Source organism: Penicillium subrubescens, assembly GCF_028828155.1.
Source record: "Penicillium subrubescens strain IBT 31985 chromosome Unknown utg000010l_segment0_segment0, whole genome shotgun sequence".
Lineage (NCBI taxonomy): Eukaryota > Fungi > Ascomycota > Eurotiomycetes > Eurotiales > Aspergillaceae > Penicillium > Penicillium subrubescens.
In genome coordinates, this window is record NW_026643160.1 from 1,970,210 (window position 1) to 1,994,689 (window position 24,480).

Here is a 24,480-nt window from a genome sequence, read left to right on the forward strand (position 1 = left end):
ATGTCCGCCGCTGACGAGCTTCTGCGCGACTTTGAGGACGATGAAGAAGACTTCCAGGACGACGAGCAGATCGAACAGGACGAAGACCTCTTGGAGGAACAAGTCGCACAAGAAGCCGCAAAGCCGTCGAACGAGTTCGATCTCTCCGTCGAGACTGCCGACGAACTGACCCGTCTACACAAAGTCTTGCGCGATCACTATTCCATTCGATTCCCCGAACTAGAAACCCTCGTCACGAATTCGATCAAGTATGCGAAAACCGTCGCCATCCTCAAAAATGGACCCCTCGATGATATTAAAGCCATCTCGAACTCGGCGGACAATATGGCCGGCGAGCCACTCAAGTCTGTGTTGGATGGACCTACACTCATGGTCGTTGCGGTGGAGGGCACAACAACTCGCGGCCGGGAGATGACCGACTCCGAGCTCAAGGTTGTCCTCGATACCTGTGAGAGGATTCTCAAGCTTGATCGCGAGCGCACTGCTCTCACGGAGAGCATTCGGTCTCGTGTGAACTCCATTGCACCTAATTTGGCCGCGCTTATTGGGGCCCATACGGCTGCGCAGTTCCTAAATCAAACCGGTGGTTTGCGCGAACTTGCCAAGATTCCTGCGTGTAATTTGGGCGCGCAGGGTTCACGGAGGCAAGAAGGACTTGGATTTGCTACAAATATCGGCATTCGGTCACAGGGCTTCTTGTACGATTCTTCGCTTATCCAAGAGGTGCCAAACGACCTGAAAAAACAAGCTATTCGGATTGTCGCTGCCAAGATGGTTTTGGCCACACGTGCGGATATTGCCAACTACAACAAGGATGGCTCGCTGGGCGAGGAACTTAAAGAGCAGTGTTTCAAGCGGTTAGAGAAACTTACGGAGCCCGCACCAAACTCCGGAGTCAAGGCACTTCCTGCACCAGACGACAAGCCATCTCGGAAACGAGGTGGACGACGTGCACGCAAGGCCAAGGAGGCCGTCGCCATGACCGAGCTACGAAAGGCACAGAATCGTGTTGCTTTTGGCAAGGAAGAGGCAGAAGTTGGATACGGTACTGGCGAAGGTACCGTGGGTCTGGGCATGCTCGGCCAACAAAACGACGGCCGGATTCGCGCAACACAGATCGACCAGCGTACCCGTGCCAAACTCAGCAAAAACAACAAGGGATGGGGTACTGCCACCCCTTCCAGCGGCACTGCCTCGTCCCTGCGTGGCTTTGGGCAGGGTGGCCCCTCTGGCACCGCTAGTGTGCTACAATCTAAGGGTCTCCGCTCATCAGGCGTCGGATCCTTGTCCGCCACTGCAGGTACCGCCAGTACGATTGCTTTCACTCCCGTCCAAGGCCTGGAACTTGTCGATCCTAAGGTGCAGGCTGAGATGAATCGCAAGCGCAAAGCCGATGAAGATCGCTGGTTCAACTCTGGAACATTCACCCAGGTTGGTGGCGGCCAGAGCAGCATCAACATTCAAAAGGATCGCGACGGATTCAAGGTGCCCGCTCTTCCGCCTAAGAAGAAGGTTGACACCGGGGATGGCAAGATGGGGCCAACCCCCAAGCCGTGAGGCGGGTTTCATTGTGCATCATCATGATTTTCATTTTTGCTATGTACTTGCTGGTCTGAGCATTTATTTTGGGCGTTTAAAAAGGGAGTGACGATCAGGGGAGAGCAGCTTTCAGGCAGATTTTGCTGCCTTACTCCATCGAGCACGTGATACCATTTCTTGTACAGTAGATCGGCCACAAAGGACCAATCAAAGATATTCAAATCTAAATGAAACAACATTCTTAGTCTATTCAGGATTATATTTGCTCATATAAGAAACTGCTTACCCATCGACGTAGCATTGGACCTGCAGGATCACCCTCATACTACACCGATTCCCCTGATCCACGCCCGGCGCCACAATCTCAATTAGGGTTTGCACGCTATGAACAATACACGTGGAGTACCACGTCAACGAAAGTGGGCTTCATTTATTGAAAATGAGAAATTGACTTTAAAAAAGATCGTTCGGAGTACAATCTTCCTCCGATGCTGTCGAGTATCCGGCAATTTTCAATGGAGACCCGGAGTTCATTAAGTTTCTTATCTTTTTTTTTTTTTCGAAATCTTTGTTCGACCCAAACTTCGGGGGCCCGCGGTGGCACTCGGTCCCATATGGCGTGCTCCAGCCGTAGCTTTTGCTCAGCGGTTCTTTCGCAATCTGATGGAATGTGGTACAAAAAGGAGAGACCGTGGTAGCGGTGAGCACGAATTTCTTTGCTCTTATATATGTTATAAAGAGGATTGATCCTGTGGCGAGCTTTTTCGATATTTTTTGGTCCTGACTTCATACGTACCCTGCATTCAATTCTGTACCTGGCATCCAGCAATCTTTCTTGTTTTATATTGCATACCCTCATATCGCGCCACCACTTCCAACTGTCCATATTACTGTGATAGACTCTTGAAGAATCAGTTCTTTTCTATCACCTCTTCAAACATGACCGTCGAGACTGTCACTCCAGCCATCAAGGCATCCATCAACTTCGGCCCTATCAAAGGTCAATCAAAGACGAAAAAGGACCTTAAACACCTTCGACCTCACACGCATATCTCATCAAACTTCGACGACCTCAAATTCAACGCCGCGGCATCCCTCCAACTCCAATGGTCACAAGAAGAGCAGCTATCTACCCCTTCAACAATCGCAGATACACGACTCATCGCCTCTCCATACAACGACGCCCCCCATCTCCTAGATGTAGAGACCCTAGACACCCAGAGTCGTCTCCTAGCACTAGCACTGTCATTTTTCAAACCTGTCCGAGACGACTATGCGACGGGTGATTATCTTGAGTCATTCAACTGGAACGAGGTCTTCGACCTGGTGAAAGCTTTTGCGCAAGCAGAGGGTCATGTCTGGACGAGACAGTCGTTCTATGTTGTCTCTTTCCGATCTAAACTTCAGCCGGGCGTGGATAATGGTCATCTTCATGCTTTGGACGCGTATTCGCATCAGGAAGCTATTGCCAGTGGGGGCTTGCTGAAGTATTGGTTCGGTACGAAGAATGAGGAGAGACGAAATTTGGCAACTTGTACGTGTTCCCTATCTTGATTGAAATGGGAATTTTGATGGAGAATGATGCTAATTTTGATATAGGCATTTGGCGCACCAGAGAAGACGCTAGACTTGGGGGTCGGGGACCTTGGCATGCGAAGGCGAGAGCTGCGGCGAGGGAGTTGTATGAATCGATTGTCTTTTCTACGATGGAATTGGTTATTGAGGATGGCGTCAAGTCTTGGCATATCGGCGAGTGGAAAGATGGACACGCATGAAAGTAGTCTTTTTGAGTCCATTTGATTTGCATTTGTTAGCGATCGAGCCATTATTTATTTGCCGCAGTTGTTTGTTTGAAATTCATAGACGTCCTAATCAGATGTACTGAATACAACACAGTCCTCTGAATGTATTGATCTTATAGACACTTCGTTGGTATGTACTGACAAAGCAGAATCAATGAGCCGACATTTGCAGATATCTTGAATGGAGTTGGAAGCTGCGCAATTGAACGAACGCTGAGAGACCTCCCAAGACAGTTTCATGCTTCTGACGTGTCCTTGTTCAACTCCATATCCTTCAAAAGGAACGAGAATCTAAAGATTGGATGCAATGCAAGTGTGCAAAAATTTTATTTTATGATCAAAGCATAATCTGCAATCTAACTATTTCTATCCTTTCGGTGTAGAGAATGGACTTCGGCATACTTCCTTCTTAGTATTAGCCCATAATGAGTCTCATATTGGGTTACAGAGATAAAAGAGCTTAATTCCACTACAATGTCCTTAGACAAGTTTTCGCTTTATCACTACACTCGAAAGTCTTCATATCAACTCCAATGATTCTATTCATTTCTTCCCATTCTGGTTTCCGGCTGGATGCAATCCACAATATACCTCCTATGTAGCCAGGAACACGACACAAGCTAATAACACTTCGCAATCATCACGGGGTCAAGTAAAAACAATCTTCGAGCTATCGTTACACACAGGGTGTCCTCTTGCCATTACAAGAAGAGAAAGAGTATTCTTTTCCGCAAGTGGACCAACTTCTGCACCCCACTCCTCCCGAAAGGGTAAATATTTTCCGCGCCAGATGCGGGGAATATTGCTACTTTTGCCTAATGTCTCCAACCATCGAGACATAATGCAGTCATCAGATGTCCCATGAGCTTCACAGGGCCCACGATCAATGCCGGACATATTGGATATGCGGGGCAGAGCTGACAATCTTGTTGATTTGGTTGGACATGCCTCTAGATTGGTCCTTGTTTACCCCGCCGTCGTAGAGACCCGATCGCAGACGAGATATAAATTTCTTGACCCTGTGTCCTACAACATATTTTCCTACTTCAGTCAATATTTTCAAGATCTGTCCAACCTGGTATCCTGGAACAGTTGCCAGATATGGTCGCTATCATCGCAGATCAACTAGCCGTTTATGACGGCCCTTTGAACTCGGAGAATGCTGCTCTATTGCGCCCATCTGACCCTTCACTCCCCCTAGAAGAATTGCGCAAGAGATATGACGAAGACGGATACCTCTTCCTCAAGCATGTTCTCCCCCGCGAAGATGTTCTCTCCGCCCGTGAATCATACTTCTCCTCCCTAGAGCCAACCGGTGTTCTCAAGCCCGGTACCAAGCCCGTGGAGGGTGTTTTTGACCCAGCAAAGTCTCACGAAGATTACCCCAGCATTGGCGCAGGACACATCGGTGGTAACGGAAGGCCAGGAGGTGATCGTGCAGCAGCCTTCGTCGACCTTGCCCTGGACGCCCACTATCAAGATTGGTATGCTGAGAAATTCTGTAATCACCCAGCTTTATACGATTTCGTCGCCAAATTCACAGACTGGGGCAAAAACACGCTCAATCTGCGCCGAACTCTCTTGAGGAATAACATCCCCGGCTCCAAGCCTATTGGCGTACACTATGACCAGATCTTCCTGCGCTATGGAGACCCTACCAGTGTTACAGCCTGGGTACCCATGGGAGACATTAAACTAAACGGTGGAGGCCTGATCTATCTGGAAGATGGTATGTTTCCGCTTTTGAACCTGGCATTTACCGGCTGTCTCTAAGTTATGTGCCACAGGTGACCGCATCGGAGTCGAGATGGAAGAAGCATTCTTCGCTAAGGCGAAGGAGTCTGGGTTAACCGATGAGGAAGCACGGTCGGCTTTTAACTCCAACATGATGGCAACGGGGCTGCTGTCAGAGTTCCCGGATGGGTTTGCCCGGGAACATGACCGGCGCTGGCTGGTCTCGGCCTATGAGGCTGGTGATGTTGTTCTGCACAAGCCTCATATGGTATGTATCCTACTTTAGGAGGTCAACTATTGCTTGATTGGACTTGTGCTAACAAATATACGTTCTAGATTCATGCTTCCACTATCAACCATGATCCTGATAATGTGATTCGCCTGGCGACTGACCTTCGTTTCTGCGACTCCTCAAAGCCATTTGATGAGGTACAATCTTCCCGCTTGTGTTTACTGCATTATAGTGTGACTGACAGGACTCCACCACAGAGATGGATGAACCACTACAGCTTCAATGATGGTGTATAAGGGCAAATAGTTCATAGCTTGGAGAAACACGATTGTACATGTTACTATTGGAGATTCATTTATCAGGATGCTCAGTATATCAGCCGCACAGGAATCCATAATTTCTAAATGCAATCACAGCCGATGAAGTCTTGATGAAAAATCATGGGGCGTTGTGCCGTGATGTCTATCCTATTGCTGGTAAGATTGCATCACGCATAGAGGCGGGCCTCCCCATCATTCCTGGTCTGTTTGAACTCTGGCCATTTCAAAAATAGTTTCCCTTGATGCATTTCTAACCTTGTCATTATGACCTAGCAAGGACCATCTATATTCAGGGCCGTGTTTGACTCCTGGAATGTTAGACTGTCATTCCCAGGGATCCGCGCTCCCGCGGAGGCATCCCTAGATCGAGCAGATGTCCCCCTCAAGATGTAGTAACTGATGAAGATGCCATGGTAACAATAAAAAGGCGTTGATAAACTTTAAGGGCAAGTCAGCGAATTAAACGGAGTAGCAGAGCTTGTTCAAAATTCACAGGGCTGGAAATTGGTGAAACTATCCGAACATTGGCATCCTAGCGTAGCAAGCCCTCATTCCACACGAGGACGGAAATTGCTCCACTGGTTCAAGGATAAGGGTATATGAATCACTAGTGGATCCTGATCTACCTCGCGTGCGGAAGATCCCACTTGACTCTCGAGCCGTCCTGTACTTCCATCGCGTCCCATCTCCAAAGGATTCATCAATAGACAATTCAAGCGCATCAGGGCTGAAAAAAAAAATCAATACTCTACAAAATGTCGCTACCATCGTTGAGGCCATCCTGGTCAATCATTGGGGTCATGGCACTTCTAGCCATCTCCACGGTTTACGCGCATCCAATCCAGGAGTCGACAATGGAAGAACAAGCCCGACCCATGCCTGTTGTACTACCTCGCGATCCGGTGTGTTGAACCTAGACCTATTGTTCGCATCATACCCAGCGCATACTGATTCTCGCCTACAGAGACTCATCCCCGATACCGAACACTACCTTTCCGAGGTCTTCGATCTGCTGGGCGTTACAGAGCCAAAATCCACAGAATCAACACCAACAGAGACACCCTCAGAAACACCCTCAGAAACACCCTCAGAAACACCCTCTGCTACTAGCGTTCCCAGCCCCATTGTCAAGGCCGAGCATGGGCAACCGATAAACGTCGACGCGACGCCAGTCGTCAGTGGCAGTGGTGTTACCTACTCGGCTACGATTAAGCACGGAAACCAGAAGCCTATTGAGAACATCCAGATTGGATCAGGTTATCATGGTGGAAAGAAGCTGGCTGCCTCGGACTTGCCGATTATTTTTGCTGCCGTGGAGACTGAGATTGCGTCTCGATGGCGGGATGTGATTGATAGTTCGGATGAGCTTGGATTGGATGATGAATTTGCTTTTTGAATTGGGAAAAGGGAAGAAAAGGGAAATGATAGGATGTGATTTATTACGAGAAGTTACTGTAGCGTACCTAGCCATTCTGAATCATTGACAGAAGTTATATTTGATGGTTTAGCCATTTTATCAGCTCCTTATGGTCGCTGGTTTAGTCCACCTACGCTACGTTCTTTTTGATAGAATATCAGACTGGCTTCTAGCGAGAGAAGAACGTCATTTGAGCTCGAGCCATCTGAGCGGCAAGATTGAGGACAGCTATGTATAGAACACCCTAAGATTCAAGAATCGTCAGCAATATTCTCCTCGGATGATGCAAAGGCCGACTTCCACAGGGTTATCACCGTAGTCCCCAGGATTTGAAATCTAGACGGCATCCCCACCCTGGTGGTGCTCAACTGTCGGTGAAGTCATCGGTCTACGCCATCTTAACTCCGATGCACCAATCTACGATAACATATGTCACCTTTGTCCCCACTATGGTCGCAGAAACCGCACTGAATAACCCCGTAAAGCATATTCGGAACGGGCATATTCATCTCTCCCCCGGTGGGATATATGAACGGCCCTAGCGGAGATTCTGCAGGAGACGGGGTTAAGGTGCTTATTTGTTCATGGGTGGGGTCGGGAAGAGCTTGACTCTCAAGTATAAACGAGACCCGCCCGCCACAAAACAAGCTCTGCCAAAGTTTATCATCCTCGATCCTCACTAGATTTACACCATTAAATACCACCTACAACGCACAAAATGCCTACCCTTGTTGGAAAAGAGATCGGCCCCACTGGCTATGGCACTATGAGTATGGCTTTTTCCTCCACAGCTTCCATTGACTCTTCCAGGGAATCAGATTGTATGTCCATACTAACATCACTCTAGGAATGACCTGGCAGGCTCAACCGCCCAGCCAGGAAGTCTGCTTCGAGACTCTCAACAAGTCCCTCGAGCTCGGGGCTAACTTCTGGAACGGTGGTGAGCTGTACGGCACACCAGAGTACAACTCCTTGCACCTGTTGAACAAGTACTTCACCATGTACCCTGAGAATGCAGACAAGGTCGTTCTCAGCATCAAGGGTGGATTGAAGCCCGGCCAGCTGATTCCGGATGGCTCGGAAGAGAATATCCGCCGCAGCGTTGACGAGAGTTTGCGTGTGCTGGATGGAAAGAAGAAACTTGATATTTTCGAGTGCGCTCGTCAAGAGAGCAAGTATCCCGTTGAACACACCATCGGGGTTCTTGCGCAGTATGTGAAGGAGGGCAAGATTGGTGGCATTGGTCTGAGTGAAGTGGATGCGGAGACTATCCGGAGAGCGTATGTTGCAATATCTTGCTCTACTGATGGGGATTTTCTATATGCTAACTACGTGTCTAGACACAAGGTTCATCCTATTGCCGCTGTCGAGGTGGAATTGTCCCTCTGGTCAACCGACATTCTCGAGAATGACGTTGCAAAGACCTGTGCTGAGCTTAACATCCCCATCGTCGCCTACTCGCCTCTTGGCCGCGGTGTCCTGACAGGCGCAGTGACCTCGCTGGATGACATTCCCGAGGGTGACATCCGTCGACACATGTCGCGCTTCCAAGAGATAAACTTCCAGCAGAACTTGATGCTTATCAGCGAGGTCAACAGCCTGGCTTCTCGCAAGAATGTTGCTCCCTCCCAGATTGCCCTGGCTTGGATCCGCACACTCAGCAACAAGCCCGGCATGCCCACCATCATCCCCATTCCCGGCGGTACGACTGTTGACAAGCTGGTTCAGAACATGACTGGAGTGGACAAGCTCACGGATGAGGAGATGGCTGAGATTGATGCCATCTTGAAGCGGCATACGGTTGCTGGGCCGCGCTATTAAGAGAAGGACCTAATTGGATAAATAAATACTTCAGAGTTTGTTAGCCAACAGCTCTAGCTCTGAAAATCGATAGCGATTGATGTCATGAATACAATTGTATGTATTGTATATGTCAGATCAAGTGTAGAAGAGTCAACAACCAATCTCACAAAGCAAGACCCGAGAGAAATGCACGGAGATTGTCTGCATTGCAGAATTCTTCTTGTTGTTCATCATTAAGAGGAGAGGTGGTTGTGGGAAAAAGGAGGATCGAGGGAGGCGATGGCTTACCATAAGAGTATATTCGGAGAAAGTCTCCTAGACTCAATTTGAGTATGTTAGTTGAGATTCCTCCATTTTTGCCGGCAATTGGCCTGTTGTGGGGAGGAGAGGTAAAGAAGAAGAAGAGAAAACGAAACAAGAAAAGAAAACCGACTGGAGCTCGGAGTACCCTCACGTGATCTTCCATCGCCAGACCCTCGCCTTGCGACGACAACCTGCGCGACTCTCTCCACCCGATTGTTGCAGCAATTGCTAGACTCTTCCCGTCGGTGACTTGGCTATACACACACAAGGTTCCAGTCAACTACCGTCACAATGGCATCCCGTGAAGCTTCTCCCCTGTCCTCCATCGGCACCGCCGACGACTCAGATCACGACTCCGTTAAGCACGAGAGCCGCGCTCAATCGCCGTCAGCTTCGACTATGCCCCCATCAAAGCGCCGTCGCACAGGGGTAGCTTCCTGGGACCGGCACACCCCCATGTCCTCTCTTCAAGATGAAATCCCTCCTCCACCCTCACCAACAGCCTCCATCTCCTCCGATACCTCCGGTGAGATCCCGAACTCGCCTCTCCTCTTTGGTGCTGCGCTGGGCGGAAACACCCAAGAGGATGATTACAGCGGCCAGAGCGGCGATCAAGTAACCGTGTGTATGTGGGATGGATGCACGGCAGGTGACCTCGGCAATATGGATGGCTTGGTGCAACATATCCATAACGAGCATATCGGGACCCGGCAGAAGCGGTACTCGTGCGAGTGGATGGATTGCTCCCGTAAAGGTCAAACGCATGCCAGCGCATATGCCTTGCGTGCGCATATGAGGAGCCATACTCGAGAGAAGCCTTTCTACTGTACCCTACCTGGTACGTGACCGTCAACCACCTCCTGACTGGGATCTATGACCTCCTTTTTTTAGTATCTACTTTCTAACATACGTTCATAGAGTGTGACCGCAATTTCACCCGCTCGGACGCCCTCACAAAGCACATGCGTTCTGTCCATGAACTCGACAACCTGCGCCCTACCGAGGTCAAGGCCGCGGCCGTTGGCAGCGTGACCGGTACCCCAGCCTCGAAGCTCCAACGCATCCGACTCAAGCTCTCCCAGCCCGCACGAGAACCCGGCAGCGAAACAGAGCACCCCAATGAGCCCGTCTTGACGACCATCACCGCACACGATGACACCGAGGACACAAGCATGCCGGAGTTCGGGCCTGAGCTCGGCTTCGACGAACGCGAGCTCGCCATTCCTCCACGCGATCTACACCGGCTCCTGCGACGCCAGATCTTCTGGGCAGAGAAGGAGACCGCACAGCTAAAGGCCGAGTGGGACGAGCTTCGACCAAAGCGGGAACAGGCCTGGCTGGAGAAGGAAGCTATCTTTGACGATGTGATTGAAGCTGAGCTGCGGCTCTTCAGCGCAATTGTTGGTGATATCAGCGGTCCTTCAGCGGTACCTGGCAACCTGGCTACTAGTTTGGAAAAGCTCCAACACCAGCAGTTGCACTTCAAGCAGCAGCAGGAGCAATTACAGGCCAAGTCGGCGGAGGTTGCTGAAGGTGATGTCGATGCTGCTGCTTGACCTTCCTGGCTCTGACTGAGTCTCCTATTTCTTTTAATCTTTTACTTATGGCGTGATTGGCGTTAGGATAGCCTTTGATATCTGCTTCTGTTTCAAAATGGAGTGCGAAGGGAAAGCGGAACGAACATCTGTACGAATATATCCTTTATTTTCTCTCCATATCTTTCGGGGAATGTGCTTTCTAGTGAATCATTGGATCGTGGACTCTTACTTGTCAAGTTTTATCTTTCTTGGATACGATGCCAATGACCATATAATTCGCTCTATCTGTCACTTAGTGGGCATTTCCTTAATGACTGAATCAAACCGCCGCATTTCCAGTCTACACTAGAATGCTAGCACCAGATCTAGAAGAGAACTAGGAAGGAGTTGATAATTCAAGCCGAGACCTAACGGCAAGGCTCTAGCCAGTCTCGATTCAATTTGATCTAACAAGACAATGAACAAACTGTAAAAGACGACTAGTGCTCCCACCAGCTAAATGATCTTATAGAGGCTAAAATAAAAGAAGTCAATCGACGCCATGGCGGCCACTTCATAGGATACATGTGCTTGGAAAATGAGAAAAAGAAGCAACAGAAAAAGAAAAGGAAACGGCCGTGGCTCGATAACAACATCGCCTCAAACGCGCACCAGGCCATGCTTTAAATGTGAGAACAATCAGAAACCAGAAAGAAAAGAAATTAAGAGATTACTGAGGGCAGATCATGTTTAACCCGTTTCAGCAAGACCTCAGCAGAGACCGTGTCGGGGGTGGGCTGTAATTTGCCAACAGAAAGCAATGTGAGAAACAAGAAATAGGAAACAACTCCTAGGGAATTAGAAGAAACAGAGCACCAAGCACGCCATGCAAAACATCGTCTTGACGTTTGAATCATATTCAGATAGGTCAAATCGGAGATCTTCTTTTCGGGCCGTGTAAGCATTTTTGGTTCCGCGAATGGCAACCTATTCCGACGCCGTCGCAATGCCATGCAACTCCTCGCATCCATATGTACTGTACTTTTAATCAAAAAGAGAGGTCATTGACATTTCATCTGGTTGATTAACACCGGCCTACCTAGCTGAGGGAGGGAGGGAGAGGGAAAGGGAGAGAAAGGAGGGAGCTGGTGGCCCGGGTGTGCCAGAGATCGAGGGCCCGGGGGAACATGCACTTCATTTTGAGCCGGAAGGCTCATCGTGGTATCACTATCCACGAACAAAACAAGAGATAAGCCCAACTAGGTAGTTGAGCGGCCGGATCTTTCAGGATCATGACCCGTTGGAAGCCTTCTTCTCGCTCTCGGCCTTGTTGGTGGCTTCCATGACCTTGTCGAACATCAGCTGGAGTTTGGATCCGCTGGCCTCCTTGTTGGGCCAATAGTTGGCGGAAACATAGTCCCTAAATCCATGTCAGCATCTTACACCCAGCAACATCGAATGAATTGATACTTACCATAGACGTCTCTCAAGGGACGGCATGGATTCTTCCCCCTCAAGCGTGTTGCGAATGAACTTCCCAATCTTCACAATCGTGTTGCGGAGCTTAAGAGCTCGCTCATGCTTGTTGGGATAGTTCTTCGCGGTAATCATGGAGACCTGCTTGAGGTTCGGCACAATAGGCCGGAAGAACACCTTGGCCATGTCCTCCTTGCTTGAGCTGCCATTCTCGTGGCTCTTGCGGCGACGAAGGTCATCGGCAGCGTCGGAGGGACGGTGCCGAGGACGGTCACCATCCTGCCCTGACCTGTGCCGGTCATGGCTTGGAGTATGATGCCGGTCACCAGAATCACGGGTGTAGGAGCGGGGTCGTGACCGGTCAGCCTCACGGTGACCCTTGCGAGCAGAGGGAGCGGGAGACGCAGAAACACTACCACTGCCAACGCGCGATGTCCGCTTGTTGTTCCGGTGGTGGTTTTCAACTGCCCTTTTCGCGTTGACATTGCTGCCATTGCTGTGCTTGTTCCTCATGACAGAGAGCAGATATTCGGCGCGGCGGACAAGATGAACGGCCCCAGGGGATTTGGTGGTCTTCCCTTCTCCTTGAGCACGCTGAGTCTTTCGCTCCACTCGGTGTTCCTCCAGGAAGAACTTATCACCAAGGCCCAGATCGACGTCATCGCGAATCTGAGTCCAAGCACCAAATCCATGGCGTGCAATACCGACGAGAAGCATGCCATCCTCACGAGCGCCCCATGGACAGCTGTAGTCAGCCAACTTGGTAGCTTCTGGAAGACGGAAAGTCTTGAAATCGGGCAGAGCGCTTGTGATTTTGCGCACGAGTCGCATATCGGGCGGTCGGTCGACAATGGTCCAGGCATTGAGGCGCTTGACGCCGTGATGGTCAAAGAGGACAGCCTTTTGTTCTTTCTTCGTCAAGTTCTTGCCGGATTGCTTGATAGCTTCCATTTGGGCCAGATTCTCTTGAACGAGTGAGGCGGCCTTGCCTGTGATTTCACGGAGAGCCGCATAAACCGTGTCCCGGTCTCGATTTTGCAGTCGGGCATCCTCGACGATAAGCTCTTCGCAATCTGCCCAATCACCGTAACGCAGGAAGGCTCGCGAAAGAGAGCGGTATTCCTTCTCCTCGAGTGGACGTTTTGGATCAAGGGAGCTGCTATCGTCTTCATCATCTTCCATGGCGACTTGTGCCCTCGCCTGGCGCTTGGCTTGGCGCTCCCCGCGAGTCTCTTTTGATTCAGTGGGCGCGTGGCGCTTTCGGGGACGGTTTTCCTCGATGACCTCCGCGAGATATTTCTCATCAGCCTTGCGCTTCTCTTCCGCTTTGATCTCGTCAAGCTGCTCTTGCGGGATAATGTCATCCCAAGTGAGATCATCGACCTTGATGTCGACAAAGTCAAAGGCTTTCAAGAATTCTTCACCACCGTCCGCCTGGATCGACTCCTCCTGCTCAGTGTGATGCAGTTCAGCGTTGGCAAGAACGGAGTCAATATCAAGCTGCTCAAGCTTCTTCTGGTTATCAGTTTGCTCGAACATCCTCTGGCCACGACGTTTGAGGATGCGAGATATGTCTTCGGTGGAGTTGGGTTCGTTGACCACGCGAGCCATCTTGTTCTGCATCTCGGATGCTTCCTTGTCGGTCACACCACGCTGGATTGTGATGAATTCCAGCATGAGCTTGTTCCGAGCTCTCTCGATGACTTCTTCCTCAATAGTATCCTTGGATACAAGTCGGTAGACACTGACAGGTCTGGTTTGCCCAATTCGGTGAGCTCGCGCCATGGCTTGCAAGTCGGCTTGAGGGTTCCAATCGGAATCGAAGAGAACGACGGTGTCAGCGGTCATCAAGTTGATTCCAAGACCACCGGCTCTCGTGGAGAGGAGGAAAGCGAAATCGGTACTCTCCGGGGCATTGAAGTGTTCGATGGCCAGGCGACGAGCAGCAGAAGGAATGGTTCCATCGAGCCGTTGATACTTGTAGCCACGGTACTCCATGTATTCACTAAGAATATTGAGCATACCGACCATTTGGCAGAAAATGAGGACACGATGGCCGTCAGTCTTGAGCTTGCGGAGTAGTTGATCCAACAGCATCATCTTGCCACTGCTGGTGATCATGGCACGAAGGATGTCCTCTCGCCTTGTGCTACCTTCCAGAATTCTCGCCTCTGCATTGGGGAACATGAACGGGTGATTACTCGCTTTCTTCAGTTCCATCATGATGTTCAACAATGATTGTTTCACGCCTTTGGCACCATCATTCAAGGCAGCGTAGTTCTTCGTCAGAATATTCTTGTAGTATTCCAGCTGAATATCGGAAAGTTCAACACGAATGATCTTCTCCGTCTTTGGAGGAAGATCTGACTCGACCTTGGATTTGGTACGGCGCAGCATGAATGGTTGAATGGCGTTGGTTAGCTCAGCCAACTTCTGTGACGCGTGCTCCGAGTTAAGATCCATGTCAACATCCACATGGACCATGCCGGGATTGAGGAAATCCATAAGAGCAGACAGCTCGGCCAGATTGTTCTGAATGGGAGTACCCGTGATAAGAAGACGTGCCTGACACTTCCACTCGTTGAGCTTGACGTAAAGCTGCGAGTCACGGTTCTTGAGACGATGAGCTTCGTCAACACCCATGAACTGCCACTTGAACTGACCCAGGAATGGAGAGTCGTTCATGGCGTATTCGTATGTAGTGAGAAGGACATGGAACTTTGGCCGCTTGGGATTGCCATCCACCATCAACTCGTAATCGCGTAGTACAGAGCGCGCCTTCTCGCTGCCATTGTAGACAACATAATTCAAGTCCGGCGTCCAGTTATCGAAGGTGTCAGCCCATGCCGGCATGGTTGACAGCGGCACAATGACAATGAAGGGGCCTTGCTGTCGCCGAACATGGCGCATCCAGTTGATAAAAGAGACTGTCTGTACCGTTTTTCCAAGTCCCATCTCATCTGCCAGCACAACGTTGCGGTCTTTGACCCAGTTGAACGCCAAGAAATTCAGACCTTTAATCTGGAAATCCTTCAGTTCACCATTCTGCAAGAAGTCTGGCGAGGATTGAATGCGCTCAAACGGCCGGCGCGTAGCTGGGTTCGACTCGTTCTTGTCGGAAACAGGCACGCGAGCTGAGCGGTCGATGTAACGGTCGATCTCGCTCTGAGCAATATCACTGACCAGATCTTCGGCCTCCCAGGTGCATGAATCATAGAACAACCGTTTCCACTTGACGAGGTACTCGGTCGTGCCGTCCTCGCCTTCTCGGACACCGATGACGCGTTCAACGTGTTTGTAGTCTTCAATGGCCTCAACGTCTCGTTCCCGATCGAGGTTCCACTTCTCTCGGTCCTCTGGAGGTGCGTCAGGGTCATGGAGCAGGCGAAGCTCCTCATTGAGCACCTTGCGGACATAGTTGTCCACGCGACGCGTGCTGCGATAGTTGGCGAGGGACTCGTTTGATTCCCAGGTGGCATGAACGTGAGACTTGTCCTGCCACTTAATGTAGAACTCGAAGTCTTGGCGATCGACATCTGGGTTTTTAGGATCCACGCCTTCCTTTAGCCGATGGTTCAGAACGACATCAACTGCAGGGCGGGTGTCCTCCACGTAGCTCTGCGCCCAGTAGTTATCCATGACTTCATCTGCATCTTCCTCAAAGATCCCGTCATCTTCATCTTCATTGTAATTGGACACCTTCGAGGCGTTTCGCGTGGAGAAGCGGACTTCAGCAAAAGAGGGTTCTGTGGCTGTAGCCTGCTTTAGACGACGCCGTCGTGCCTTGTTTGCGCGGGCGCCCTTTCCACCATATTCGTCACTATCAGTTTCAGAGAAGGACGAATTTGTGGCCGACCGCGAGGTCTTGGAGGGTTGTTGGGACGGCTCCTTGCGGCGGCGCTTAGAGCGAGGCGCGACTACATCGGAATCGGAATCAGACGAGTCGACAAGATGACGGGTTTGGCGCGCGCGACCACTGCGACGGAGGCCATACAGATCGGGGTTTTGGCGCATGAACTCGACCTCATCTGGCGGCGACGATTTTCGCTTGACGCCGCGGTCTGGTTCTTGTGCTGAAGAATTTTCACGGCTAGACTGGCCGAACTCATCACCACTGTTTTCCATCACAACATCTTCATCTTCTCCATCTGAAGCTTGTGACTCGGCCTCGTATGAGTCGTCTGCGGCTTCGGCTTCGGACGATGACTCGGAGACGGGATGCGACTCGAGGAGTTCGGACGGATTGGGTTCGCTTTTGGTGGTGATATCGAACTCGGCCGGTGCGTCTTCATCCGCCGTGGAATGCGAGTAGCCATTTGGCACTGTTGAGGAAGTAAGAGGTCCTTGACCCGATGGGATCACCATGCTGGAGGCTATGACGAGAGGGGCAGTCAGCATTGAAGCTCAATTCCGTGAGGGAGACACGCCAAAGAGACGGGAGACGGTAGAGAAATGATGCGCGACTCAGACCGCAGAGCAATTGAGCTTGATATCGGTGGAGTCAGGTAGCATATACAGATTGATGAAGATCGATGGTTTTTTGATAACGGGGTGGGATGGGCATGAGCAGGACTGAGGAGGCAGCCACGAGGAGATTGAATCCGACAACCCACTCTCAGAGAACTATCCCATCCGACGTGCGTCAACCGAGTCAAAAAACGCCCTCGATCCCGAGAGACAATAGTGAAATCGGGGATTCTGACAGTGGGTCGAGCAACGCGGAGAAGTACGCGGGCAACCCGGTCAAGCAATACAACCGCGCTTTGAGGGAAAGCATATAAAAATCACTTACACTCCATAGCGTGGTGACCCCGCAAGAGGGGAGACTAGCGTATCAACGTGGGAAAGAAAATGGTGGGTGGGAAGCTGCGATGACGGCGAGCGGGTGTGGAAGGTAACGACGAGTGAGGGAGAAGAGTTGGGGGAGGTTTGATTCGGTTTGGTTTGGTTTGCAGAACGATCGGCTCGGCGGCCTCGGCCCTCAGGCAGCAAGCCTCGTCTTCTTTGGTACTAGCGCCTTCGCTTCTTGACCAGCTGGCAGTCCCGTGACCGTCCCGAGTCACGTTGTCGGACCAGCTCGAGTTGAACCCGGAGGAACCTTTCTTCCACTCCGAAATGCCCCACCAATCAGCGTCATGCGAAATAATGCGCCCATTCAGGGCGGTCGATGCGTAGCTGGCCTCAGGCAGCCCAGCCCACAATAAGAAAGGAAGCGTTCAATTCTGCCCCTCTCGTCGTCGCGATTGTCCTGTCATTCACACGTCAGTTCGAGCCTGCGCAGTAACTTGGTGCTACTTTGCGCCCAACTCTCTTGTCTGCGCCGGTTTTCTCCGCCCGACCTGACGGCTCTTGCACGCGACAACCTTCGCTGTCAAACTCTTGATACCCGCCTTTGATACCTGATTGTGGTTTTTCAAAACCCAAAGCCGCCACCATGTCCGACAAGCTTACTCGGTACGTTTGGATAGCTTCGTCAAAGAAAATGTGCGCCATGCTAACCGTGATCTTGTCTCTAGTATTGCCATTGTCAACAGTGACAAGGTTCGTCTCCAACTACCCCGCTAACTGCATTTCTCGCGCTTCGAATCCTCTCGTTCATGACCGGCTTACCTGAAACGTCCTCGATATACAGTGCAAACCGAAGGTATGAATCTGGATAACTAAACGGAAGTTGGTTCCAATGGCTGATTTGGTCTGCTCTAGAAATGTCGTCAGGAGTGCAAGAAGTCTTGCCCTGTGGTCCGCACGGGTAAGCTTTGCATTGAAGTGACCAACGAGTCGAAGATCGCCTTCATCTCCGAGAGCCTTTGCATCGGTTGTGGTATCTGCCCCAAGAAGTGTCCTTTCGGTGCCATCAACATTATCAACCTGCCCACCAACCTCGAGAGCCAGGTCACCCACCGTTACTCCGCCAACAGCTTCAAGCTTCACCGTCTGCCCATGCCCCGCCCCGGCCAGGTCCTCGGTCTCGTCGGAACCAACGGTATCGGCAAGAGTACCGCGTTGAAGATTCTGAGTGGCAAGCTCAAGCCTAACTTGGGCCGCTACGACAACCCTCCTGACTGGGAGGAGATTCTGAAGTACTTCCGTGGTTCCGAGCTGCAGAGTGCGTGAAACTAAACAAATGTGATCAATGAAAGGCCATGACTGACCAAACAACTAGACTACTTCACCAAGGTCTTGGAGGATAACCTGAAGGCTGTTGTCAAGCCTCAGTATGTCGATCAGATTCCCCGCGCTGTCAAGGGCCCCGTTCAGGGTGTCAAGGACATCATCAAGGCCCGTGTCCAGCTGGACAACATGAAGGAGATCATGGATGTGCTCGGTATGGATTTCGAGTTCCCTCTGCTTTAGAGCGTCAACTAATCCAAAAATTTTAGAGCTGAACCAGGTTGCGGACCGTGACATTGGCCACCTTTCCGGTGGTGAGCTGCAGCGTTTCGCTATTGGTCTTGTTTGTGTCCAGAAGGCTGATGTGTAAGTTTACGAGAACCCCCAGTTGTGCTTATGACCGCCCCCTTACCGAAATTATAGGTACATGTTTGACGAGCCCTCGTCTTATCTCGATGTCAAGCAGCGTCTGGCTGCTGCCCGTACCATCCGTGGCCTCCTCCGTCCTGATGATTACGTCATTGTCGTTGAGCACGATCTTTCGGTCCTCGATTATCTTTCCGATTTCATTTGCGTTCTCTACGGTCGTCCTGCTGTCTATGGTGTCGTTACTCTGCCTTCTTCCGTTCGTGAGGGTATCAACATCTTCCTCGACGGTCACATCCCCACTGAGAACCTGCGTTTCCGTGAGGAGTCCCTGACTTTCCGCCTGGCCGAGGCTGGTGACGATTTCATTGCCGACAAGGCCCACGCATATGGTTATCCTGCCATGGAGAAGACTCTCGGCAACTTCCACCTCAGCATCGAGGCTGGCCAGTTCACCGACTCTGAGATTATCGTCATGATGGGTGAGAACGGAACCGGAAAGACCACCTTCTGTAAGATGCTGGCTGGTGCCGAGAAGCCCGACGGTAACCGCTCGGTTCCCAAGATGAACATCAGCATGAAGCCCCAGAAGATCACTCCCAAGTTCCAGGGTACCGTGCGCCAGCTCTTCTTCAAGCGTATCAAGGCTGCTTTCCTTTCCCCGCAGTTCCAGACCGATGTCTACAAGCCGCTCAAGCTCGATGACTTCATTGACCAGGAGGTTCAGAACCTGTCTGGTGGTGAGTTGCAGCGTGTTGCCATCGTCCTTGCCCTTGGTATCCCCGCCGATATCTACCTGATTGACGAGCCCAGTGCCTACCTGGACTCCGAGCAGCGTATTGTTGCTGCCCGTGTCATCAAGCGTTTCATTATGCACACCAAGAAGACTGCTTTCATCGTCGAGCACGATTTCATCATGGCTACCTACCTGGCTGACCGCGTTATTGTCTTCGACGGACAGCCCTCCGTGGACGCTCACGCCAACACTCCCGAGTCTCTGGTTACTGGCTGCAACAAGTTTTTGAAGAATCTGGATGTCACTTTCCGTCGTGACCCCAACAGCTACCGTCCCCGTATCAACAAGTACAACAGTCAGATGGATCAGGAGCAGAAGTTGGCCGGCAACTTCTACTTCCTGGAGGAAGAGAACTGAAGAGGGCATCCCTCACAAGCACCAACGCCGGCATCACGATGGTGATGGCCGCGATTCTGAGCAGCGGCGCAACTGGCGACGCAGCAACAGAAGAGTCAGTTGGCGAATGGCGTTTCCCGGTCTTTGCAGGACCTTGACGGGGCTGGGTAGAAAGCTCCGTCGCCCGGTCAGGGTTTCCACTGGGAATGGAGAGGATTTTTTGAATGTCGAAGACGACGATGATGGATGATGGAGGGTTGGATGTGAACGAGAACATTGGTTAGGAGACAGTGGCATGTTCCGTTAGTCTTCGCTCCACTGTACTTCTCCGCATCCCGAGATCATCCATCATTTCACCTCGTCATCATCTGTCCGCCCTTTCTCCGTTTTCATGGCTCTGGGGATTTCGGTTTAGGTCCGAAGTTTCTGGCGTTTAGACGGGAACACCAGCCATCTGATCTCGCCCAACACTTTTTCTTTACGATAACATGGTCGGGGGACTTTTTTGATTGGCATGGTTGTTTTCATCGGAGTTAATTCTTTTGTATTCTGGGCTGAGGGTTCGGTTACCAAAAAGCTTTCTATGACTTGATGATTGATAGAGGTGGATATCTTCTTGGGTTGTGGTTGAAGGCCAAGTAGGAGGGAAGATGGTCATTGTTGAATAGCTGGGGTTTTTCTTGCATCTGGTCGATCCATCATGTACATGGTTTTCAGACCTGCTAGTATTTTTTGCAAATTGTTATTGTTATCTTTCCTCGAAAAACGATCCCCCAGTCATCATTTTGTAAGCTGATGCCATCCATGGATGTCTCTACTTCACCCTAGTGGCGTTAGGAAGCTCACCTAAGGTTGGCTAGACTTAGATACCTTTCTTAAGACACTGGAGGTCGGCCAGATTCTAGGAGACATTCCCGTTTTCAATCAGGCTGCAACAAAGAGGACTCTCACTACCTACCTAGTCTGGATAATTAGTTAGGTACTGGTCATTTTGAACGCGACGTTCAGGTTTTGCCAGAATTGAGGTTGGAGGTTGTTACCAAGAGGCAGCGGATCCCGCCCCTAGATATATATCCTGCATCATTATTTCCACGAATGAACCACCGAGACAATAGAATCTCTAGTAGCCTGCCCCATAATCGCCTATCAGGCGAAACAGGACGGGGATTCTGAGGAAATATAGAAAGTAATCTGGACTTCTTCACAATCAAAGGATGTGCATCCTGATCGCCCGCACCACCTCAGAGACCTAGCCGGGTCGGGGCGACCAGGTGAATTCTAGGTTCCAGTCTGACAAGCTGTCAGATAGAATCTCACTTCCCTGGTAGGTATAGGTGGGACTTTATCATTGCAGGTATTCCAATAGCGTGACTCAACAATATGTCTCTCCTCGCATTGTACCTCTTAATCATGTGATTCCATGCAGCCGCTTCAGGTCCATGCACTGATCCAGAGGAACAAAGGGATGCGTCTCTTATGAGGAGACATTCCGCGATCCAAACCAAAGTGTATCAATGAACTATATGTTTGATCGCTGTCATGAGCGTATTGGCTAAAAAACAGGCTACCGAACTGTACTTGCTTCGAACTCTTTTGCCGATGCTTTACTAATATGGTCTGTAGCCATAAAGCGATGATAGGCTACCTATCATTGATCGATGCCTCGAAATGTGTCGAAATCTTGTGGAAAGAGCTAGAATTACAAGATTGCTTTCCCGACGAATCGATCAAAAAGTACGAGCGGGTATTGGAGTCAAAATGGACATGCGTCACCAAGCTCAACGCTCAGGTGAATTGAAAATACCACGACAGTGACAAGATATCTATACTGACCCGCTCTCATCAGATCGCGAAGCTGGTAGTAGAAAAGGCCCGTCTAGAGTCAGAGCTATTATCCCCTTCAACAGCTATCACAAGACCAACTCAAGATCCAAACAAATGGCTTCCAAGCACTCCAACTTATACCTTGGAGTCCCACCGAGAAGCCATCACGTGCATCGCTTTCCATCCAGTCCACTCATCCCTAGCATCCGGATCAGAAGACTGCACTATCAAAATCTGGGACTGGGAATTCGGCGAACTCGAAAGAACACTCAAGGGCCATTCACAAACCGTGACAGACCTCGACTTCGGTGGCCAAAAGGACAAAATACTACTTGCATCGAGCTCAGATGACTTGAAAATCAAAATCTGGGACCCCAGCAACGACTACGCCAATATTCGAACTCTTGCAGGCCATGATCTACCCGTTACATCTGTACGATTTCTGAAATTTGGTGAGAATCGTCTCGTCTCAGCTAGTCGAGATGCATCGATTCGGATATGGAATGTGACAATGGGATACTGCATCAAGACGATATACTCGCACGGCGATTGGATATATGGTCTTTCGCCCTCTGTAAATGGGGAATTGCTGGTTACGGGTGGTCGGGATCAAGCTGCGACCATCTGGGATGTTGCATCTGGTCAGGCTAAAGCACTTGTACGCGGTCATGATCATCATATCGAATGTTGTGCTTTTGCGCCAGCAGCGAGTTATCAATCCTTGGCTGCAATGAGTGGAGTGAAAGTCAGCTCATCACCTGGAAAAAATACGGATGCAGAATTTGTGGCTACAGGTGGTCGGGATAAGACCGTGAAACTGTGGAATATCAGAGGCAGGTTGATCAAGACTTTGGTTGGCCATGATAGCTGGGTTCAAGATCTTGTTTTTCATCCGGGCGGGAGGTACTTGCTCAGCGTGGGTGATGATTGTACTGTTCGGTGTTGGGATTTATCCCAGGATGCAAGATTGGTAATGACGGATGAGCAGACGCATAGGAGGTTTGTTAGTTGCATTCGTTGGGTTCCCAATCTGGAAGCTCAAGACGGAGCTGCAACGGGGTTGCGGTGTGTGGTTGCTACGGGAGGTAGAGACTCTTGTGTACGAATATTCAAATGAAATGGATGGTTTGATGATGGCGTAATTAGATTGAGATCGTATTTCACATTGAAGACTGCAGCATGGAATGTGGTCTACTGTTCTTCTGCTCCATTCGTGGAAAAAGGTAAAGCCCGCCTTTTAATTTCCTACAAATAATTTCAAACTAAGTAACACACGCAATCAAACTCGAGAAATAGTACAAAAAATCAGCGATAAACGAGCGCCCATCTACCCTTCTGCCTCTGACCCACTAGCTCTAAAGACTAATGAAAATCGAGATATCTAGCAGCTAGCCGGGCTAGGAACGTTCTGGCAGCTGCCATAGGTCTTACCACCAGTGACCTTGACGTTACTCCAGGTCCAGCCAGAGCAGGCACCACTGCCGCAGACGATGGCAATGTCATAGCCGCTGGAGGCGACAGCACCGGTGCCGGAAATGCCGGAGATAGTAAGGCCGGTGATGGGGACACCGCTGGTCGGGGAACCCTTAAGGTCACCGCCCTTGTAGTTCTGCTCGATCAGGATACCGTACCTATCGATAATTGTTAGTTCGATGATTCAATAGGAGTAGGTCGTGGCGTTGTGTAGCTTACTTGGCGATAGAGGACAGCGTGATGCCAGAGTAGGTAACGCCCTTGATGGTACCGGTGGTGCCCTCGGTAGCCTTGACACGGATACCTAGAAACCTCGTTAGATCTGGAGTCGACGCCTACGCGTAATAGCAGTGATAAGGGGTGCTTACCATTGTCAGACTTGGTGACAGTAGAGTCCTTGAAGGTAACGTTGTCAACGGTGTTGTCCGAGCGGCCGCCAACACTGCCAATGGACAGACCGTGACCACCAGAGCAGTAACCACCGCTGAAGGTGATGTCCTAGCGATGTAGTTAGAAATTACACGCCCAAAAAGTTCTTCTCTCGCCAGGTCTTGTCTTACAGTTCCAGAGTTGACAGCAACACAATCGTCCTGGTTGTACACGGTAGCACCGTTAATAACAACGTTGGAACTGCTACCGATATCGAAACCATCGGTATTGTGGCCGCCTGCGGAGTCACCGGCCTTGTTGTCGATTGTCATGCTATTGATGGTCAATCCATCGCAGCCATTGATACTGACGGCCTGAACGGGGGTGTTCTCGATGTAAAGGTTGTTGATAACGGACGCGCCGGTCAAACTGTGGGCAGCGAAGAACTTAGGCTTGGTCTTGCCACCGTTACCTCCCTGGCCATCCCACCAGCGCGCACCGTCGGGGTTGAGCTTCGCGCCGCTTGCACCGGTGACAGTGATATCCTTGCCCTGGATCTGTAGCATAGGACCTGTCCACTCCTTGTAGCCCCAAGTAGTGGTACCTTCAAAGATAACCTAAAGCGAATACAATGAGTCCATGTGCTAATAAAGGAGATATTGGAGTATCAAAAGATCTTACATGGGTTCCATCATTCAGGTTGCTCAGGTCCAATGGGACACCCGAGGGGACGGCCACGTTGGAGAGAACAATAGTCGCGCAGGACTTCTGAGAAGCGCTGGCAGAAGCAGCACCATTGGAGCCGGAGAAGGTACAGGTGGCACGCTTCTCAAGACTGGGAGCAGCGGTGATGGCCGGCTCCGCAACAGGCGTGGCCGCCGCGCAAGCTGCCAGAGCTGCGATAGCGAGATAGTTGACAATTTGAGGCATGCTGATGGTGTGAAGTCGATTTCCAGAATCTTTTCTTGATGTTCAAAGCCTTGATTGAGTTCTTGACACTCTCCACCGACGAAAGAGCTCCCTTTTATATGAGCTCCTCAGCTCCATAGGTAGAAACAAGCT

At 50.5% G+C, this 24,480-nt stretch overlaps 10 protein-coding genes across 10 annotated transcripts; 8 read left to right on the forward strand and 2 right to left on the reverse strand.

Annotated features, from left to right (window-relative positions):
• On the forward strand, positions 1-1,557 carry N7473_011877 (U4/U6-U5 snRNP complex subunit PRP31; the record flags this gene model as incomplete). Its single annotated transcript, XM_057157816.1, has 1 exon — positions 1-1,557. One exon carries the CDS (start codon positions 1-3, stop codon positions 1,555-1,557), a length of 1,557 nt encoding a protein of 518 aa, XP_057003666.1.
• A 921-nt stretch (positions 1,558-2,478) lies between these two features.
• On the forward strand, positions 2,479-3,314 carry N7473_011878 (uncharacterized protein; the record flags this gene model as incomplete). The annotated part of the gene is made up of 2 exons (XM_057157817.1): positions 2,479-3,073; positions 3,139-3,314. 2 exons carry the CDS (start codon positions 2,479-2,481, stop codon positions 3,312-3,314), a joined length of 771 nt encoding a protein of 256 aa, XP_057003667.1.
• A 1,128-nt stretch (positions 3,315-4,442) lies between these two features.
• On the forward strand, positions 4,443-5,603 carry N7473_011879 (uncharacterized protein; the record flags this gene model as incomplete). The annotated part of the gene is made up of 4 exons (XM_057157818.1): positions 4,443-5,070; positions 5,129-5,343; positions 5,412-5,504; positions 5,565-5,603. The coding sequence occupies 4 exons, from the start codon at positions 4,443-4,445 to the stop codon at positions 5,601-5,603; spliced, it is 975 nt and encodes a 324-aa protein (XP_057003668.1).
• Positions 5,604-6,382: 779 nt separating this feature from the next.
• N7473_011880 (uncharacterized protein) lies at positions 6,383-7,023 on the forward strand (the record flags this gene model as incomplete). Its single annotated transcript, XM_057157819.1, has 2 exons — positions 6,383-6,529; positions 6,592-7,023. 2 exons carry the CDS (start codon positions 6,383-6,385, stop codon positions 7,021-7,023), a joined length of 579 nt encoding a protein of 192 aa, XP_057003669.1.
• Positions 7,024-7,762: 739 nt separating this feature from the next.
• N7473_011881 (aldo/keto reductase family protein) lies at positions 7,763-8,865 on the forward strand (the record flags this gene model as incomplete). The annotated part of the gene is made up of 3 exons (XM_057157820.1): positions 7,763-7,814; positions 7,892-8,324; positions 8,385-8,865. 3 exons carry the CDS (start codon positions 7,763-7,765, stop codon positions 8,863-8,865), a joined length of 966 nt encoding a protein of 321 aa, XP_057003670.1.
• Positions 8,866-9,349: 484 nt separating this feature from the next.
• N7473_011882 (C2H2-type zinc finger protein) lies at positions 9,350-11,017 on the forward strand. The gene is made up of 2 exons (XM_057157821.1): positions 9,350-9,988; positions 10,069-11,017. Exons 1-2 carry the CDS (start codon positions 9,442-9,444, stop codon positions 10,704-10,706), a joined length of 1,185 nt encoding a protein of 394 aa, XP_057003671.1. The 5' UTR covers positions 9,350-9,441; the 3' UTR covers positions 10,707-11,017.
• Positions 11,018-11,957: 940 nt separating this feature from the next.
• Positions 11,958-16,942, reverse strand: N7473_011883 (chromatin-remodeling ATPase CHD1; the record flags this gene model as incomplete). The annotated part of the gene is made up of 3 exons (XM_057157822.1): positions 11,958-12,087; positions 12,142-16,516; positions 16,936-16,942. 3 exons carry the CDS (start codon positions 16,940-16,942, stop codon positions 11,958-11,960), a joined length of 4,512 nt encoding a protein of 1,503 aa, XP_057003672.1.
• A 408-nt stretch (positions 16,943-17,350) lies between these two features.
• Positions 17,351-19,773, forward strand: N7473_011884 (ATP-binding cassette domain-containing protein; the record flags this gene model as incomplete). The annotated part of the gene is made up of 7 exons (XM_057157823.1): positions 17,351-17,597; positions 17,660-17,684; positions 17,776-17,787; positions 17,847-18,249; positions 18,307-18,468; positions 18,524-18,620; positions 18,678-19,773. The coding sequence occupies exons 1-7, from the start codon at positions 17,578-17,580 to the stop codon at positions 19,771-19,773; spliced, it is 1,815 nt and encodes a 604-aa protein (XP_057003673.1). The 5' UTR covers positions 17,351-17,577.
• Positions 19,774-19,811: 38 nt separating this feature from the next.
• N7473_011885 (WD40 repeat domain-containing protein) lies at positions 19,812-22,310 on the forward strand (the record flags this gene model as incomplete). The annotated part of the gene is made up of 4 exons (XM_057157824.1): positions 19,812-19,867; positions 21,376-21,541; positions 21,599-22,234; positions 22,284-22,310. The coding sequence occupies 4 exons, from the start codon at positions 19,812-19,814 to the stop codon at positions 22,308-22,310; spliced, it is 885 nt and encodes a 294-aa protein (XP_057003674.1).
• A 647-nt stretch (positions 22,311-22,957) lies between these two features.
• On the reverse strand, positions 22,958-24,348 carry N7473_011886 (glycoside hydrolase family 28 protein; the record flags this gene model as incomplete). Its single annotated transcript, XM_057157825.1, has 5 exons — positions 22,958-23,207; positions 23,269-23,353; positions 23,418-23,547; positions 23,610-24,035; positions 24,100-24,348. 5 exons carry the CDS (start codon positions 24,346-24,348, stop codon positions 22,958-22,960), a joined length of 1,140 nt encoding a protein of 379 aa, XP_057003675.1.
• Between the last annotated feature and the right edge of the window lie 132 nt (positions 24,349-24,480).

What these genes read in the sequence shown, in the direction of transcription:
- N7473_011882 (XM_057157821.1), top strand. Translation starts at nt 9,442, where the DNA reads ATGGCATCCCGTGAAGCTTCTCCCCTGTCCTCCATCGGCACCGCCGAC. An exon ending in TTTCTACTGTACCCTACCTG is followed by an intron (nt 9,989 to 10,068) that starts GTACGTGACCGT and finishes ATACGTTCATAG; the next exon opens with AGTGTGACCGCAATTTCACC.